General features: G+C 23.1%; 1 protein-coding gene across 17 annotated transcripts; it reads left to right on the top strand.

Annotated features, from left to right (window-relative positions):
• Window positions 1–1,231: 1,231 nt before the first annotated feature.
• LOC122858683 (protein alan shepard) lies at window positions 1,232–17,065 on the top strand. Of its 17 annotated transcripts, none has more exons than XM_044161759.1 (13): window positions 1,232–1,746; window positions 2,501–3,183; window positions 8,114–8,467; window positions 8,545–8,759; window positions 8,858–8,916; window positions 9,288–9,379; window positions 11,449–11,454; window positions 12,060–12,217; window positions 12,290–12,440; window positions 12,520–12,714; window positions 12,798–12,890; window positions 12,988–13,161; window positions 13,244–17,065. In XM_044161759.1, the coding sequence occupies exons 2-12, from the start codon at window positions 3,127–3,129 to the stop codon at window positions 13,144–13,146; spliced, it is 1,539 nt and encodes a 512-aa protein (XP_044017694.1). In that variant the 5' UTR covers window positions 1,232–1,746; window positions 2,501–3,126; the 3' UTR covers window positions 13,147–13,161; window positions 13,244–17,065. The 17 variants fall into 17 exon arrangements, with proteins under 17 accessions (XP_044017694.1, XP_044017693.1, XP_044017697.1 ...); XM_044161758.1 differs by having other exon boundaries at window positions 11,449–11,469; XM_044161762.1 differs by lacking the exon at window positions 11,449–11,454 and having other exon boundaries at window positions 12,066–12,217.
• Window positions 17,066–19,219: the final 2,154 nt, after the last annotated feature.

The following is a 19,219-nucleotide window of genomic DNA, read 5'->3' as shown; positions in this document are numbered from 1 at the left end:
ATTATTATTATTTATTCAAGGTCAATTTTATCATGAATTTTTTTGATAAATAATAAATTTTTTTTTGAAAAATAAAAATCTTTAAAAGTGTCAGAACCTCAGGCAAAATGTCCCTGACCTTTCTCAACAACCCCAAAAAAAAAGAAACCCCCTTCTATCGTAAGAAGAAATTCAAAGAAAAAAATTAATAATTTGATAAAAATGTTTTGTAAAAATTATAAATGTTATTTGTAAAATAAATATATATTTTACTTCACCTGCTGCCCCACTCTATTCCTATGAAGATCGATAGCCCCTGAATTTCGTCTCGAGTCGCAAACACACTCTTTGTCATTTATATTTTTTAACATCCCCTTGTATAGTTGTATCCTCCACCCTTCGGTTTCTCCCTTCAGCCTACACACTAACATCAACACACCAAATATATACAATAGACCGAATAGACGTCTGATGAAAATATTTCTCGGTATTTTCTCGGAATTTCTCCGTAAATTTTGAGGTACATTGATACATCCAGAAATATTTCCGGAGTAATTCTCCGATAACTAAAAAAATCCAATATAATTATTCCAAATTTTCCATTAAATATTTTCGATAAAAGAAATTTAATTTTTGCATAGAAAAAAATTACAAAAAATTTCAAAGATAATAGAAAAAATTAATTCCAAAAATAAAATTCATAAAAAAATTTTTGAAGTTAATTTTTTATTGCAAAATTAAAAAAAAATATTACCAATATTGTAAAAAAAATTAATTTACAAATTGATATTTATAAAAAATAAAAAATTAATATTAATTTAAAAAATTTAATCAATTAAATTGAAATATAGATTTTTTTTTTTTTGCAAACAAGTCGTAACCTGTTCACCGGGTGTCTATTCATGACGTCAAAAATTATTTCCCCTCTGAATCCCTTCCCTTGATAAAAGCTTTATATAAAATTTTATTTGCAAACCGCGTGACTTGTGCCATGGCGTTTGTCACTGGCGCATTCACACATCAATTTATCCCTACTCCTTGTATTTTTAGCCAATATAAACGTCACATGAAAATGGCAATAGGGGAATATAAAATTCAACGGGGTAAAATCATCTATATATTTTTGCAAAAAATAAAAAGTAGGAGGGGGGCGAGCAGGGGAGAGAATAATGGCGAGGTCGGGGTCGATGCTAGTGACCTCCTGCGGGCATTATTCTCAGTTTAATCAAAGATGGGCGAATATCGCCGGGCAGTAGCTTAGACTCTACCTACAAGACAACATCCATTATATATATCTTTCACCAACCCGAATGTTTTTTTTTTTCCCAATATAATATTTATATATGTATATATATATTTATAATATATATATATACATTTAACAAGCACACTAATTGTTTAATTAATTAAATAAAAATTATTCAAATTTTTGTAACAAAAAAAGTTACAAAACCATCAAAAATATTTACGAAAAAAAAAAAAAGGATTTGAAAATTTCTGAGTTTTTTTTTTTTAAGTGTTTATTTTTTGTCGGGTTGGAACGATATTTATTAAAAATAATAAAGTGATAATTATATTTTAATAAAAAATAGTTATAAGAAAGGAAAAGTGATTTTTTTTTTTTGTTATTTTGTATAGAAAAAAAAAAAAAGAAGAGTTAATTGTGATTTTGTTTTTTTCTGTCGGTTAAAAGTGAATTGTTTTTTGTCGTTTAATTTTTCATCTAAAAAAAGTCATTTGAAGAGGATTATTTTGGAGTTGCAAAAGGTGCATATTTTGATATTGTTATATGTATTTTTTTTTTTTTTAATTTAGACAAGAGGGGTTCGATCTGTCTGGTTATTTTTTTATTTTTTTTTTTGTTTTTTTTTGTCTCGTGATCTTTCTCTCCCTCTCCACGGGGGTTTTACAAACCAAAGGGAAAAACGGAATTTTTTGAGACGAAGGAACGCACAGGAACGGTGCAAATACATACAAAAAATAACACACACACACACAGTCAATACATTGAGAAACAAAAAAAAAAAAAAGAAAAAAAATTTATAAAAAGCCAAAGTGTAGTTGTACGTAGTTGAAACTACCGGTTCGGCTTTTTTAAAAAAATATATTTTTTATTTTTTACCAAAGTGTTGAATAATTATTTTTCTATAATTGTTATATTATTTAATAATTATTTAATAAAATCTATAATTTAGAAGGATAAAAAATAGTCAAAAAAAAAAAAAAATAATTGATTTCTTTTTTTTGACATTTTATCATGCCAAATTAAATTACGTGTGTAAAAAATTAAAAAAATAATAAATAAATATTCTATAAATAGTTATTTGTTAATAATTAGAAAAAACAATAAATTATTTTGTATTTTTATAATAGTTTTTTGTAGATTAAAAGACAATTTTAAATAAACTTTTTGTTTTTCATTTTAAATAAAAGGTATTTCGTGGAAAAAATTGACAAATTAAATGTAATTTAATTAAAATATGATAAATAATGTATTTAATTTTTTTTCTTGTTTTTTAAGGAATATAAGACACACCCTTGGACGAAGGCATCCTCGTATCTTTCCTGCCTTATCGCCCGATATCAGCAGCATCCTCCTAGGGGCGATCATCGCGCCACGAGTTACTCTCTCTCTCTCTTGCGCACACACACACTCACCGCTTAAAAGTCAAAATTAAAAATAAAAAATAAATGACAAATAATAAATATTATTAATTTTTTTAAATAACAACAAGCAATTGTGTTTATTAAAGCTTGAACTCTAAAAAAAAGAAGAAAAAAAAAAACAAAAAATATTTTTTTTAAGATAAAAAATAATATTAAAGAATAAAAAAATATTCAAAATTTGTGAAGTGAGAGCCAAGGTGTGCCCATCAGTGATAAGCCGACATTTGGCTTTTCAAGATAATCATAAAAAAAAAAAAAGTTGATGTAATAATTATTATTATTTTTATCAAATTGTGATTTTTTTTTTTTTTTTTTTTTGTTTATTTGATTATTTATTTTTGTTGGTGGATATATAACATCTGGAAGATTATCAAAGTGATTTGAATTAAGTGTTTGGTGTGATAATAAATATATTTTTATAATTTATTTATTTTTTTTTTATAAAAAAAAGTATAATATTTAACTAGCAAACTGGCAACGATGTCGGTCAGAATGGAGAATGTTGGGGGACCGCGGAAGCTAAACTACAAAATGATGGTGAGTTTTTAATTTTTATTTAAAAATATATTTAATTAGCTCATTAATAAACAATAAAAAAACATAAATAAAAAAATTACGTAATGAGTAAACTTGTCATTTAAAAAATTAATTAACAAAAAGAAAAAAAATTTAAATGAAAAAATTGTTGAACATTCTGTGTGTAGTGTTTTTTTTTTGTTTATTGTTTTGTTATTGAAAATTCATATGACATTTATTCTAATGTCAATATTATCATTTATTTTGACGTTTAGAAAAAAAGCAATAATATTGAGGTAAAAGGCATGTGATGGCCGATCGTCTAGAAAACCGGCGTAGTTTGACAGCTTGCCACGGGGCGTCTGTAATTTCACCCATTCCTCTTGTCAAGATAAAAAATATTTTTCATTTTTTATTATTAAATTTTTTTACTCTTTTTTTTATATACAACAAAAATTATCATTGTTGTTTTTTTCCTTTTATTCATAATACCGAGAATAAATTTAGAAAAAAAAAAAATACAAATATAAATACTTGCTCCGCGAATATCATCATCATCATCGTCATCATTGTCATACTGATTAACAAAAAAACTTTGTAGTAATAATAAATAATATATATTTAATATTTATTTATATTTATTTTTACAATCAAAGACAAACAAGTGTGCTTATCGCTTGTCACATTCCACTGAGAACAATGAAAATAACTTGATGGATTTATATTTATACATTTAAAAGAGTTCAACAAAACTTTCTTTCATTCAAGCTTTTTTTTTTTTTTAATTCTTCTGCTTTTGATACAACCTTTAAAAGGGTTTTATTATTTCTTTTTTTTTTTTTGTTTGTTTCGTTACTTCCGGTCACACGAAATAAGATTAGAGCCAAGGAAGTATGATCAATTTAATTTGCATTTATATACAAACATAAAAATTATTATAAAAAATAATAATAATAATTTAATATCATTTTTTAAATTAAATATTTATAGTATATTTTTTTTGTTAAATAAATCATTGGTTTAGTTTCATTTGAATAATGAAAAAATACATTATTATCGTCACAACGCCCAAAAATTCGAGGACTATTTTTTATTTTTACTTGAAAAATATTTATGTCTTTTTTATTCGAATAAAAATATTATATATAAATAAAAATTATTTATGCATACATTAGCTATTTATATTTAATAATTTTTAATAATAATAAAATTCTCTACAATAAATAAAAATCAATTTAATTTTTTATTTTAAAAAAATGGAAAAAACTTGAAAGAAAAATTGAAAAAAAAAATGATTAATATACCGGCCGGTGTATATTTAATTTTGTTTTTTTAATTTGTCATAAAACAAATTAATGCATGTGTTTATTGTACGTGAAAAAAAATGAAAAAAAAAAAAAATTTATTCACAATTGCACGCATTTTCAAGATGGTTACTTAAACTCTTATTTCAGCATCTCGTACACGACACACACACACGTATATTTTCATGCCGGTTTTCATGTATAATATGTATAAAATTTTAACCCCTTCTTTCCTCTCTTACCTCATATATATGTATTACTGAAAATACCCCATCTTGTTTCTTCTCTTTCCCCTTTGGATCATAAGCCAAGCCGGATATCTCATCTCGTCTCTGCAACTCTCCCTGTAATATTCTACCCTCCTCTTATTTCTTCTCCTCTTTTTGTTTATAGTAAATTCTCCTCTTTTTCTAATCTCTTTTCTTTTTTTTCTATTATTTCTTTTGGTATTTCCCGTCTAGGTTACACTTATATTTATATACTTTATTTTATCCTAGGTGTGTTGTTATTATTACTACTAGTTTTTTTATTTTTTAATGATTTCGTTTATTTTTAATGTCAAATAATAGGGAAATTGTTTAGAGTTAAAGGGAATTTTACAAAGCTATAGCTGAAATTCTTAGATAAGTAATTATTTTTGAAAAAAAAACGGTGTGACAATTATTAGGATGAATGAATTGAGATGGAAAATTTCTCCGGCATTTGTTTGAACTTTTCGGTATAATTTTCCGGGCGAATTTAATTTATGAAAAAGTTTTTATACAGAAAATAAAAGTTGTAAAGTTTTTATGACGTTTTTTTATTGGCCAAATTATTATTGTTGAATAGCCAATTTTTTAATAGAAATTTTTGAACAAATCAATAGAAAAATTCAAGAATTACTTCGAAAAAAAAACCGCGTTAATTAAAAAAAAATATTTAAAGAAAAAAAAAAAAAAAACTTTAAAATGTATTAATTTCAATTAAATATAAAAATGAGTATTAATAAATTACAGTAGAAAGCTCATAATTAAAGTAGAAAAATTAAAAATATATAAAATTAAAAAAAAAAAAAAGCAGCAATGTTGCAAAAAATTTATGATGGCCTTGTCGAGGTCGTCTCTTACTGGTTTGTAAAAAAAAAAAAGAGAGCTACTTCGAAGCTCACCTTGATCGATAGCCATTTGCGGAAAATTTGTCTTTGGGAAAAATGAAAGAATGAGCCAGCTGAAAAGAGAAAGAAATGTCTGAGTTTTGTAGGAGGAAAAAAAATTTCTGGACTCAGTGGGGTCATGCAGGGTCGAAGGACCTGAGGGTGCGGCTGTTGAACCCAAAGGGAATAGTCATCAAAATTATATTAAAAAAAAAAATTCTATTTTTATAAAATAACACTATTTATTTTAAAAATTTTTAATATTTACTCAATCAATCAATCATTATTACAAACAGGAAAAAAATATTTTAATTCATTTTTTTTTTTTTTTATAAAAATAATAAACAACATGCAAAAACAGTCATTATTCATTTGTGTGATATGAATAATAATAATAATATGTGGCTGTTAAGAATTCAGCTCAATTATTTCGATATTTTTAACTATAAAATTTCGAATTTTTTTTTATCGATAAATTATTCTTTTTTTAATAAAAAAATTACAATTAATCAAAGGGGCTATAAATTTTGAGTGTAAAAATAAAAATTAATTTGTGGAGGACACTAGGAAAATTAATGGGAGTAAAATGAAAAAGAGGTGAGGAGGAGGAGGAGGAAGAGTGACGCGAAACTCGGTTAGGTTAGGTTGAGTAGGCGGTGCAAGAATATCGATTATTATTTGTAGCTGCTGCGCCTGGTTTTAATAGAAAAAAAAAAAAAAATTGTCAATGAAAATTACCGAATTTAAAAAAGAAAAACCTACTAATAAATTATTATTATTATTAAATCGAAATGATATTAAATTAATTAATTTAATTACTAAATTTACAAATTTATCTTGACAATTTTGAATTTTTTTTTTATAAAATTATAAAAATTCAAAGAATCAAAGAATTTACTGGTATGGCAATGTAAATCAGGATCTAGAAATTCATCACCCAGATTATCCAAGTGAGGATAGAAAGTACTTGACCAGATTATAAAAGAAAATAATTTTTTCCATAGCTAATTTCACAAAGAAAAAATAAAATATTTAATTAATTAAATTCATCTATTTTTATAAATTAAGCTATCATAAATTTGAATAAATCATTTTAATGATTTTAAACTTAAATATCTCTTAATCATTAAATTTATTTATTCAAATAAATTGTATAAATAATGATACTCAATCATTTTATTATCCAAACAAAAAAACCAATGTGTCATTTTAATATTTGTCTTTTTTTTCTATTTAATCTACCATACAGTTTTTTAAATAAATTTAAAAAAAAAAATCATGAATCACTTCATAGAGGGTTCATGCATGTATGTGTGTGTGTATGTGTGACTTGGCAAATCAATAATACAATTTTTTTTTGAGATTTATTAGCATTTCGCCTACTCATATTTGAACTGTGATGCTGATGATGATTATGATGTACTTGCTAAACTTTCACTGCTTAAAATAATTCAAAAAAAAATTACAAATAATTGTAAATATATATTGGTTTTTTAATTATAAAAGTTAGGTGTTTTTTAATTAATTAATTAGATACTTTTTCGGTTGTTGAAATTAATTGAAGGATATAAAAATTACGCAGGCGCGTGTTAAAATATTATACATATATTTTTGCCACGTGAAAAAGGATATGTGTGTGGGATTATGGCGTGTTTGTGTTGACTGCTGTGTGAACATTCACTGTGGGATGTTAAAGTAACCTGTTAGCATGCACTTGTCGAGGTTACATGTCCAACCAGGGAGTCAAGTTCAATCAACGACGACAATGTCGTGCAAATATTTCACATTGCTCAATCATAAAAAAATATCTCTAGACGATGAAAAATAAATTAAAAAAAAACAAACTTAAATTCTTGACAATTAGTTATATATTGCTTAATTATTATTATTTTAAAATTTAAATAATGTATAATTTTAACTTTGCCAAATAAATCCTAAATAATTTTCTCACTGCTCCCTGGTTTTTTTGTCAAATATTTGATTCACTTCCAAAACAAAAATAAATTATTTTTCTCGGTTAAAAATTGTTTAGATTATTATTGATAAATTCAAGTACCTGCATAAATATTTTTTAGAAAAATATAAGCTAGATATGGTACAAAGTAGTATAGATAAAATAAGTATAGACTCAATGTTTATTTGAATTTTCTTCAAGGCAAAAGTTAACGGAATGTTTGGTATGCAAGAATAATTGACCATGATAAAAGAGGCATAGAATAGAATACTGGTTTTACCTCCTATTTATTTTCTTGATTATTTTCTCAATCCTATCAACATCATCATCATCACCACCACAATCATCAACAAAAAGAAAAAAATAAACATATCATAATTATTTCCTTGAAGTAATTCGAATATAAAATTTCATTATCATCATCTTGGTTTATTTATTTATTCTCTTATCAATCAAGGCCCCAATAATCATCACAATATGATAGCATTACTTTGAAAAAGATAAATTAACTTATTTAATACTAATGTTGTTTTTTTCTATTTAAAATTAAAAAAAAAATAGGGTACAAATGGACCTAGACCAACATATACTGGTGCAAATAATGGTAATGCTGGTGGTAATGCTGGTGGTGGTGGTATTGGTGTTGGACCAACAACTGGTGGACATGGTTTAAAAGGTGCTGGACCACGTGGTGGTAATCCAGTACAATATCGTGCAAGTGGTGGTGCTGGTACATGGGGTGCTGCACCATCACATGTTGCTGCTGCCGCGGCCGCTGCTGCTGCTGCTGCTGCTGTTGCATATCCACAATATACAAGATATCCAAATGCTGCTAATGCAGGACAAATGCCTGGTCAACAATTACCACCAACTGCAAATCCATATGCAGCAACAGCTTATGCTCAACATACAACGGTAATAAATATAATAATTATCAAATTATCAATTAAAAATTGATAATTAAATATTGATTTTTTTGGCTTTTTTTCTAGTATGGAGGACAACGAGTACCAACAGCATCATCACCAGCAAATACAAATAGCAGCTCAAGCAGTGCAACTGGTAGTCAAAGTGGTACAATGAGTACAAATTTGAGTAATAATGCTGTACAAGGACAACAATCAGAACAATTGTCTAAAACAAATCTTTATATACGTGGTTTAAGCCAAAATACAACAGACAAAGATCTTGTTAATATGTGCTCAGCGTAAGATTTATCATTTTTATAATATTTATCAACTAAAATTTATACTTTTATCATTTATACAAAATTTGTTTTGTTTTTTTTTTTTTTAATTGTTTCAGGTATGGAACAATCACATCTACCAAGGCCATCCTGGACAAAAATACAAATAAATGTAGAGGTACTTGGTTATATTACAACACAAATTTTAATTTTTTAATTTTATTTTTATTTAATTAAACAACTTTTGGTTTAATTTAATTAAAACATTCCATTATTTTTTAATTTAAATTATATTTTTTAAACACACATATAAAATATTTATTTATTGCTAAATATTTAACAACACAATGTCATTAATTATTATTGTCTTTTACACTTGTTAATGATTTTTCAATGATTGTTTTATTATTATTTTAAATGGAGTTAATTAGATAATAAAATTTGATAATTAAACAATCATTGATTGATCGTTAATCTAATATAAGAAATGATATATTTATAATAAATTATTTTAATGTTTTTTTTTTTTGTATTTATGATTTGTTCCAGGCTATGGATTTGTCGACTTTGAATCACCGGTGGCGGCTGAGGGTGCTGTTAAAGCACTGGTCGCCAAGGGCATCCAAGCACAGATGGCGAAAGTGGGTATCTGGTTGCATCGTAGACTGGCCAGTGTACGTTGGTTGTGCATGCAAGTACAGTAATACCAGAGTAACAGTAAAACAACCTTTTCTTTTTTTTTTTTTTTTTTTTTTTTTTGTTTTATTTATTATTTTTTTTTCGGTTTATTTTCTATTAGTAAAATTTATTTATTTTTTATTTTTTATTTTATTTTTTAACTTGTGATTTCTTTATTTTTTTAACTTGATTTTTTTATTTTTATTTTATTTTTATTTATTCCTGCAACTCGTGAGTCTCATCGAATTTGTGGTTGTCAATTACCAAAGTTATTGGTTTGTAATTGTGAGTTGTCCAAAAATATTGTAACTTTGTTAGATACGTTTTGATTTATCGTAGGTTTTTGTATTATTTTTTTTTTGTTTTGTAATTTTAATAAATGAAGATTATAAGTGACTTTTTGGAAATATTACTTTAGATTGTTATGAATAACAATTATTTAATGGATTTAGAATTATTTGTAGTTTGTAGTTTTAAATTTGACCCGAAAAATTTCAAGTTTAGGGAAATAAATTTATCGGTTTTTAAGACTATATAGTTTCTTTGTTTTTAATTTTCAAATTTAAATTTTTTTACGACAAATTAAATTATCAAAAAAGTAATGAAATTTGTATTTTTTGAAATTGCAAAATATCATTTTGAATTTCTAATTTAATTATCAAGCCAATAAATAATTTTTTACTCCAAAAATTTACAAGTAATTTGACGAGGATTAAAAAAAGCTACAAATTAAAACATAAGAGACCTAGTTAAAATTTTTTGGACAGTTGGCAGTTACAGGTCCACATTACTTGCCATTTTTTATTTATAAATAATTTTCTTATTAACTAAATCCCTTGCACAACAAAATAATATTTTAAAGTAAATTATTTACTAACTTATCTCTCTAGTTAACAACAACAACAACAACAAAAACTTATATATACCTAAATTCAACGTTGTTTGTTTATTTATTAATTTTTTTCTTGCTTTCACAAACAAATCGTGAATTATTTTATCTTGGCCTTATTCTGTTGATGCTTTTTTCTAAAACTCAGCAGATAATTTTCAAACTATATTAACACACAATGCTGACTAAATTAAAAAAAAATAATTAAACTCAATCAACACAAACATATTATTATTTATTTTTAATTATTTTTTTTTTCCATATAAACTGTCTCTTTTGTCTATGTACGCAAATTAATCTGCCTACTGTGAAAACAATCCAAATTCAAACAAAAAAAAAAACAAACTAGTAATAAACTTATTGTGGATGAATTTTTAATTTAAATATTTTTTAAGTAAAAACATAAATGAATAATAATTCCAACTCACTTCGCGGTGAGCAATTTTATTTTATTATTATTATTATTATTACAAACGGGGGTAATTAATTAATGTAAAAAATTATAAATTAAACCAACATAAATTTATTATTATCTTAAAAAGGCTGTGACGGTGTTAGCATGTGATTTACAATGAAAAAACCAAACAAAACTGAATAAAATCAGTGAAAAAAAATTATCAAATTTATTTATAATAAATAAATATATTTAAATAATTACATTGTTTATTTATTTTTTTAAATTATTAATTAATTTATTTATTTATTATTTTTTTATTTTTACTCAGTGTATATGCTGTTATATCTTAATTACCATTGCCTAATGTCTCAAAGTATTAACATAAAAACAGCTTCAATTAATTGACTAAAAAAATAATATTTATAATTTTTTTATCCACAATCATTTGACACATGTATTATTAATAATTAATAATTAAATTTTTATAATAAAATTATTTTTTTCATTAATTGAAGATTGTTAACAGTCAATGAGCTTTTTTTTTTCATTTTTTTTCTTTCATGAAATTATATAATATTTAGTTGAAATAATAATAATAATGATAATATATATATATTGAAAGAAATTAATAATTAATATTAAAAATAAAATAAATGATAATATTTAATATTAATGCCATCAAGCTTGGCTTTATACCACAATGTTTTCATTATTTATTCTGTTTTTTGTGTTAATGCATTCGCAAGATTGAAGTAAATTGTCGTAAAGTATAAGTATATTCAAGTAATAGTAGAATATTTGTTTGATATATTAATTTATTTTATAATATATATTTGGAATAATAATTTATTTCATTATTTTTAATTATTTTTGTTATTGTTTTTTCATTTTTTTTTTTGTAAATAATAACGTACTGGTTCAATTTTTTATATTAAAAAATATATCGTTGTGTGTAAAATTTATCGAAAAATAATTACTTTGTAAATCGGTGTAATTTTTTTTTCGTTTTTCTTAATGTTGGTTTTCGTGATTTATCACAAATCTAACAATTTTTATGATAAAAGCATGCAAAAATTATTATTAAAATATTAAAATCATATTAGTTATTTAGTAATTTAACGTGATCGAAATAATTAAATTTTTACATTATTTTATTTAAATAAACTGATGAATATTTTTAATAAATTCCTCAGTTTATTTAAAAAAAAAAAAATAATTGATTAATTGATTAGTTTAAATTTTGAAACATCAATTAAAATTATAATTTATATAATTTTAAAAAAATTAATTAAATAACAATTTAAAATGACCGATTATTTGCATAGTTTTTTTTTTTTTGTTTCATTTGATTTATCAGCAACAGGAGCAGGATCCAACCAATCTTTACATTGCAAATTTGCCATTGAATTTTAAGGAGAATGATGTTGAGGGTTTACTTGCTCAACATGGTCAAGTTATTTCAACAAGAATATTACGTGATACTTGTGGACAAAGTAAAGGTGTTGGTTTTGCAAGGTAAATAATTTCATAAATAAAATTAAATTCTTACAAATTACATAAATTCTAACAGTTTATATTAAATTACAGAATGGAATCTAAAGAAAAATGTGAACAAATAATACAAATGTTTAATGGAAAAGTTCTTCAAGGTAGTAAAGATGCACTGTTGGTTAAATTTGCTGATGGCGGAAATAAAAAAAAACCATATAAAAGTTCATTATGGCGTGAAGCTGGCGATGTAATAATTAATTTAAATTGAATAATTAATATCAGTATACAATTATAATTGTGAAATTAATTAATAAAATATTTTTTAGAACATGACATTGAATTATGATACATCTGGAGTTGGACAAAATGGTGTTCCAACAGCTCACATGTTACCAGCAGCAACATTGGCACAATACAGTCGTCATTATGGTCAAGCAGTACCTGGTTATACTGTACCAGGTGCACCATGGGTAACACCATATGTTTTACAAACTGGACCACCACATATGCAACAGGTCGACGTGAGTTTTATATCTAAAAAAAAACTTAATAATTTACTTGAGCTATGAAAATTAATTGATAAATCTTTTATATTTTAATGTAGATGATGCCAACGGGTGATCCAAATAATCCACAGTACAGTATGCTACCACAATTAGCAACTCAAATGTCAGCACTTCATCTTGGTAATGCATCAGTAAGTTTTAAAATAATTGTTCTTTTTGATAGTGAATTAAGTTTAATGTAACAATGAATGTTTTTTATTTTAAATTTTGTGTTTTTAAAAATTTTTGTTACAGTATATTGCTGCAAGTCCACATCCATATTCTTACACAACTTATCCACCACCAAGTATAATTCACACAATGCCAATTGGTGATTCTGAACAAACTAGCAATGCTGCATCTCCAGATGATTCTTATCAACAGTATCAGGCACAACAACCAAAATAGACAACTGTTTTTTAGGTAAAATAAATTCACTCTTTTACTTTTTTTTATATAAGCTTTAGAAATTTAATAATAATTTATAAAATTTTTATTTTTATAGATATGATTATGTCGAGAACAAAATTATACAAGTTTAGAAAAACATAAAATTAATATACAACGGCAAAATTGATTATAAAAATACACACGACAAGAAGAAAAAAATAAATTAAAAATTTTTTCTATTAAAATTTCATGAAAATTGTTGCCGAAATAATCAAGAGGCTATTCTTTTTCAACTTATTGTCGTTAATTTTTATTTTTTATTATTATTATTATTTGTTTGTTTTTTTTTTTTTTTTCGTTTGACGAATTTTTATTTATAATTGAAGGAATGGTAATAAAAAAAAAAGAGATATAAAATTATATCAGATGAATAATTAAAAAGAGGAAAAAAAAAAAAATTGATTTGCCATTTTTTATACAAGAAAATGAAAATGAGAGAAAATAAAAAAATTATTAAAATAAATAAAATGAAAAAAAAAAATGTAAAAGTAGTTATTTTGCAACGAGTAGATGACAGATTTTAAAAAAATGATAGTCTTAAAAGTTGACTCCTCAAAAACCCAAAAATAAAAATAATAAGTCAGCTGTATGATGACGATAGGCTTCCAGGATATAAATTTAGATATTTACAACTTTGCTAAAAAATGGAAAACGCAAAAAAAAAAAATTAAAAAAAAAAAGTTTTATTAAAGAAAAAGAAAAAAAAATTGTGAAAAAGAATGAATGAAAATTAATTGAGAATAAATGTGAATAAAATATTTTGATGAAAATAAAGAAAAAATAAAATAATCAGATAATGTTGATTTTATTTAAAAATTAAATAATAACAAAATAATAAATAATTGACAAAAAAAAAAAATGAAAAAGATCAGAACAATTTCAATAAATTGAATTCTTCCCGAGACACATTTAGGATAACGAGTCAAATTTGCAATAAATATTTATTATTATTTTTTTATTTGCTCATTTGGCTCGTTTATATTTCTATTGTTTTTATAATTATTTTTTTTTTAAATTTTCTTTTAACCTAGTGATTGAGACAGAGGGTGCATAGTTTATTTTTTTTTATGTAAAAAAATTCTAGAAATAAAACTGGTAAATAAAAAAAAAATTTAGCTTGACAATGTTTATAAATAATAAATTGAAAAAAAAAAATTATAAATAAAATACAATAATTTAATTTAATTATTATTTATATTCATTTTAGATTATTTTTAAAAAATTTTACTAAATTTTTTCTTTGTCATTTTCTAGTAATTTTTATAAAAAAAAAAAATAATTAATTTCTTTAATAGAATTATTTTTTTCATGCCATTCTACATTAAGTTTATTTTTATATTTTTTCAATTAAAAAATTCAAACGATAATAATAATTACAATTTTTAAAAATATAAAATAAAAAAAATGAAAATTCGAAACTGACATGGAAAAGGCTTCGACGTGGATTTATCCAAAAAAAAAAAAAAAAAGGGCATTGTATTTACTGCACTATGAAAAAAAGAAATATTAATAATAAAAAGTATCAATTAATAATAATAATATTATATAAAAAATATAAAAAGAATCGAAAAATGCCAAGTGAAAATGAGAGGAAAAAGATGTTAAAAGATGAAAAAGAAAATAAACTTGAAATATCATTTTAAATTGTACAGCAAAGGTGAAAATAATAATAGAAATAATAATAACAACACATATTTTTTTTATAATCGTGCCTTTTTCAGATACAAAAATCCGCTTAGACAATTGTGAGGTAAAAATGATGAAAAAAATTTAAATAAAAAATAAAAAAGTGTTTACGAAAATAAATGAAAAATCAATATATATTTTTTAATGTGATTAACACAAAACACTTTTCGATATATCAACATTTTTAGCTGCGAAAAAAATAAAAAAAAATAAAAATTTCAAATTCGCATTATTAGTTTATACATATTTAATTTACAATTGTTTATTTATTTTTTAAAATGATATATATTTTAAATAATTATTTAAAAAAATAATTAATCGTGACAACGTAGATTTTTTACGCTGTAGATTTTATCACTTGAAAAATAAATAAAAAATTTCAATTTAAATAGAAAAAAAAATGAAATGGAAGAATGATATTTACGTGGATTTTTCTAATGATTAGAAAAAGATAAAAAAATAATAATTAGAAATATCAAATTATAAAATTATTGAAGAAAAAAAATAATTTAAAAAAAAAAAAAATATGTGTGATGAGGCTTAGCTAGGCTGTTAACTAATTAAAAATCCATACAATCAACAAAAAAATATTTTTTTTATTTTTCTTTTTTCGACTCTCATGAGCTCTTAATCCTCCTCTTCCTTCTCGATTCCGTATAAATACAAAAAAATAATTAATTCAAACACTGATGACAAATAAAAAAAAGAGCCCAAAATATTATATCAAATCCAGCCGAGGTATTTCCAGTTCTGATCGACAAAAAAACATTAATATCAAGCAAAAATTAAAGAGAAATAAATTTTAAAAAAATTGAAGCTTTTTACCAAATAAAAAATATAAAAAATACAAGTTCGAGAATAAAAGTGTGATTGTAAATTTGCATGAGTGTAATAAAAAAAATAAATGAAAAATTTAATTAAACAACTAGTAAGGATAAAAGAAAAAAAATAGTTAGGATAGTTTTTTGAATGATGACGGAGAAGAAATTGATTTAAGAAAAAAAAAAACGTAGCTATTAACAAAAAATGATGAAATATTATTAAAAGATGTTTGAAGAAGAGATAAAATATGAGGATTAAAAAAATTGAATTTTAATAAAAAATGACAATGAACGTGTCGTAATAACGTATGAAAGATTTTTACACTGTTGAAACTTGAAGTTTAATTTATTTTGGTACATCACAATTTGATGAACGACTGTAATTTTTCTTGTGTAAATGTTATATATATATATACTTGGTCTTTGTGTGTCGAATAAAAAAAACAATGATCAATCCAGCAAAAAAAAATGATCGATAAAAACAACATCATAGACAAACGAATACATAAAATGAAAAATAAAAAATTTAACTATATTTTAAGATACTGATTACTCGATACGAGTGTGCTAGAAAAAAAAAAAAAAATACAATGAAAATAAAGAAGTAAAAAAATAGTGGAGTCAAAAAAAAAAAAACAATTAAACGACTGGCTGTCTTTTTTCTAATGAAAATAAAAAATTAAATTAAACAAATAAATTAACCAGCCTTTTGAATGGTTTTTTTTTTTTTTTCCTTTTTTTTTCTCTTCAAAAATCAGATGATATATGAAAAAATAAAACGTGTCACGTATAGAAAAAAAATAATAGAAAAAAAATATAGAAAATACTAGATGATTGTAAATTCACATGTGATTGAATAATAATTTTTACAAAAATTGATTTTCTAGAGAAAAAAATAATATAAAATTATAAAATATTACGACGACCAAATATTTGAAAAATAAAAACTTCGGCTGGTAATTAAAAAATATACAGAAATCAATTGAGGATGCGCTTAGAATTGTGAAAATAAAAAATGTTTTTTTTTTTCAATAACAGTGATTTATTGTACAGAAAATAATAAAAATGATGAATTTTTTCGAAGTAGTTAGGACTCTAGGATAGCGTGATGAAAAAAAAAAAAACTAAAAAGAAATGAAAAAAAAAAAACAAAAAAAATCGTTTAATTTAAGTTGATTAAAATAAGAGCTATCAATTAAGTTAATTATAAATAAAAAAAAAAAAATTAGAAATTAGTTAGGATAGAAACTGTCTCCTTAGAAAAAAATAAAATCAAGTCTTCTAAAAATCACGAGATATTTTGTTTTAGAAACTGAAATGAAGACTTGAATCGAAAAAAAAAAAATAATTGCTCTCAAGTTGATTGACAAGTCAACAGAATTGATTGTAAATTTATTATAAAAAACAAATATAATCATATAAATTCTGATAAATTCAAGTAATCTGTTTCGTCATCAAGACTGGCTATTAAATATTAAAAATATATATTTATTATATATATATATTAAACATTAATGAGTTTATGCTGTAATATAAAAAGAAAGAAAAACCGATTATGAAAAAATAGCGAGTATAAATTATTTCTTGCTGTGAATTATTTTGAATCAGATACTTAAATTTATCAGTAAAAATTTTATTTTCAATTATCTCGGTTATTAAAGTATATATATAAATATAGAATATTTAATTTTTACATCAATAAAAGGTTTTTTTTTTTTACTAAAAAAAATAATATATAATATATAAAACCTTGTTAATATCGAGATTTGATAAATGAAATAAAATATTATTTTTACAATCGAAACAAATTTAAAATAAAAGAGCTAAGTGTATAAGGAGACATGTTCAAAGAAAAACCATAAAAAATTGATTAAAAAAATAATTAAAAAAAAATTTAAAAATTTAAAAAAAAATCACAAAGGACTCTTTTTAGTTTAAGAAATAAAAAAACAATTCATTTTGTAGATTTTAGAGTCTTTTGAGACGAGATAGTCCTTAAGCTAAGTTTGAAAAAAAAATAGAAAAAAAAAAAAGTAGATGAAACTAAAGAAAAATATTAAAAAATACAAAAAAAAAAAAAAAATTGATTTAAGAAATTTAAGTAATGTGTAGGGTGTTTTTAAGTAATTGTTTAAGAAAAAAAAAAAAAAAAAAACAATAAGATTGTGTGAGTGTGTGTTTGAAAGAGAAATGAAAAGAAAAAAAAATTATTTGAAGTATGAAAATGATTATAGAAAGAGATAAAAATGATATGGAAAAAAAAAAAAAAAAAATGATAAGAAACTACGGCTTAAGATTTAAAAATAGAATTTATTATTAAGAAAAATATTAAAAATTTGTTTTGTTTTTTAATTCCCTTTTTTTCGAAAAAAAATATTTCTATGTATAATTATTGCAAAAATAGATTATTATTTTTTTTATTCAAGCAAGCTTTTTGTACAGTCTTAATATAATTTTTTTTATTTTTTTCCTTTTTTAATATCTTGTTTGATGCTTTTTTTAATTTTTTAATTTTTTCGTCAACTAGATTTTAAGTACGAGTGTTTTCTATTGTATTTATAATTTACAGAAAAAAAAGATAAGTTAAAATTTAGAATTGTAATAAAAAAAAATTATTATAAAATTAAATAACGAGTTGATTAAATTTATAATTTTTATTCTATTAATTTTATACGTGAGCTATATATATTTTCATCTTTTTTTTTTAATTTCGTTATCTATCAAATTACAAGACAAATATTTAATTACATCAAGGATAGTTTTATCAGCCAAATATCACGTTTTTTATTTCACTAAATGAATGATATTGTTTGATTAAGTTTAAATTTACTAAACTATCATTTGACTATATAAAATCTCGAAATTAATTGTGTTAATCCAACAGAGTCTGTCTGGCAGTTTCACCGGAAGGTTCAAATATTCAAATAAAATTAAACAAATAAAATTTGATCAAGATGAAAAGCTCAATTATTCAGACACTAATTTTATTTTCATTTCAAATATTAGGTAAGTAAAAGCATAATTTACTGACTATTTAAATCAATAAAAAAAAAGAAAAATTAATTTTTATATTAAATTATAAACAGCTGGATCAGCAAAATCATCAAAAAAAATACACAATGGTATATTAACAAGGTCTCATGAATTTGAATTTGAAGTATCAATTAAATATCGATTCGCACATCTTTGTGCTGGATCAATAATTACAACAAGACACGTTATCACTTCGGCAAGTTGTGTTACCGCTGAGCCATATGTAATTTATGCAAATCTCAAAATTTTATCTGGAACAAAAGATGTAACTGGTGAATCATCTGGTAATTTTCATCAAGTTAGCCAAGTTGCAATTCATAAAAATTATGAACCAACTAATTGTTGGCGAAATGATATAGGTAAAAAATTTATCTTTTCAATTTTTTCTTCTATTTTTTTTTTAATTAATTAAATTTTTTTTTTAATTTAGCAATATTAAAAATAAAATCGAGATTTATTTTCAATCGTTTTCGTCAAAAAGCTACACTGCC

Source organism: Aphidius gifuensis, linkage group LG6, assembly GCF_014905175.1.
Source record: "Aphidius gifuensis isolate YNYX2018 linkage group LG6, ASM1490517v1, whole genome shotgun sequence".
NCBI classification, from domain to species: Eukaryota; Metazoa; Arthropoda; class Insecta; order Hymenoptera; family Braconidae; genus Aphidius; species Aphidius gifuensis.
Note: the sequence above shows the minus strand (reverse complement) of the source record. Positions and strands in the feature narration are given on the sequence as shown.

What these genes read in the sequence shown, in the direction of transcription:
- LOC122858683 (XM_044161747.1), top strand. Translation starts at nt 3,127, where the DNA reads ATGTCGGTCAGAATGGAGAATGTTGGGGGACCGCGGAAGCTAAACTAC. An exon ending in CTTGTTAATATGTGCTCAGC is followed by an intron (nt 8,760 to 8,857) that starts GTAAGATTTATC and finishes TAATTGTTTCAG; the next exon opens with GTATGGAACAATCACATCTA. An exon ending in CACATATGCAACAGGTCGAC is followed by an intron (nt 12,715 to 12,797) that starts GTGAGTTTTATA and finishes ATTTTAATGTAG; the next exon opens with ATGATGCCAACGGGTGATCC.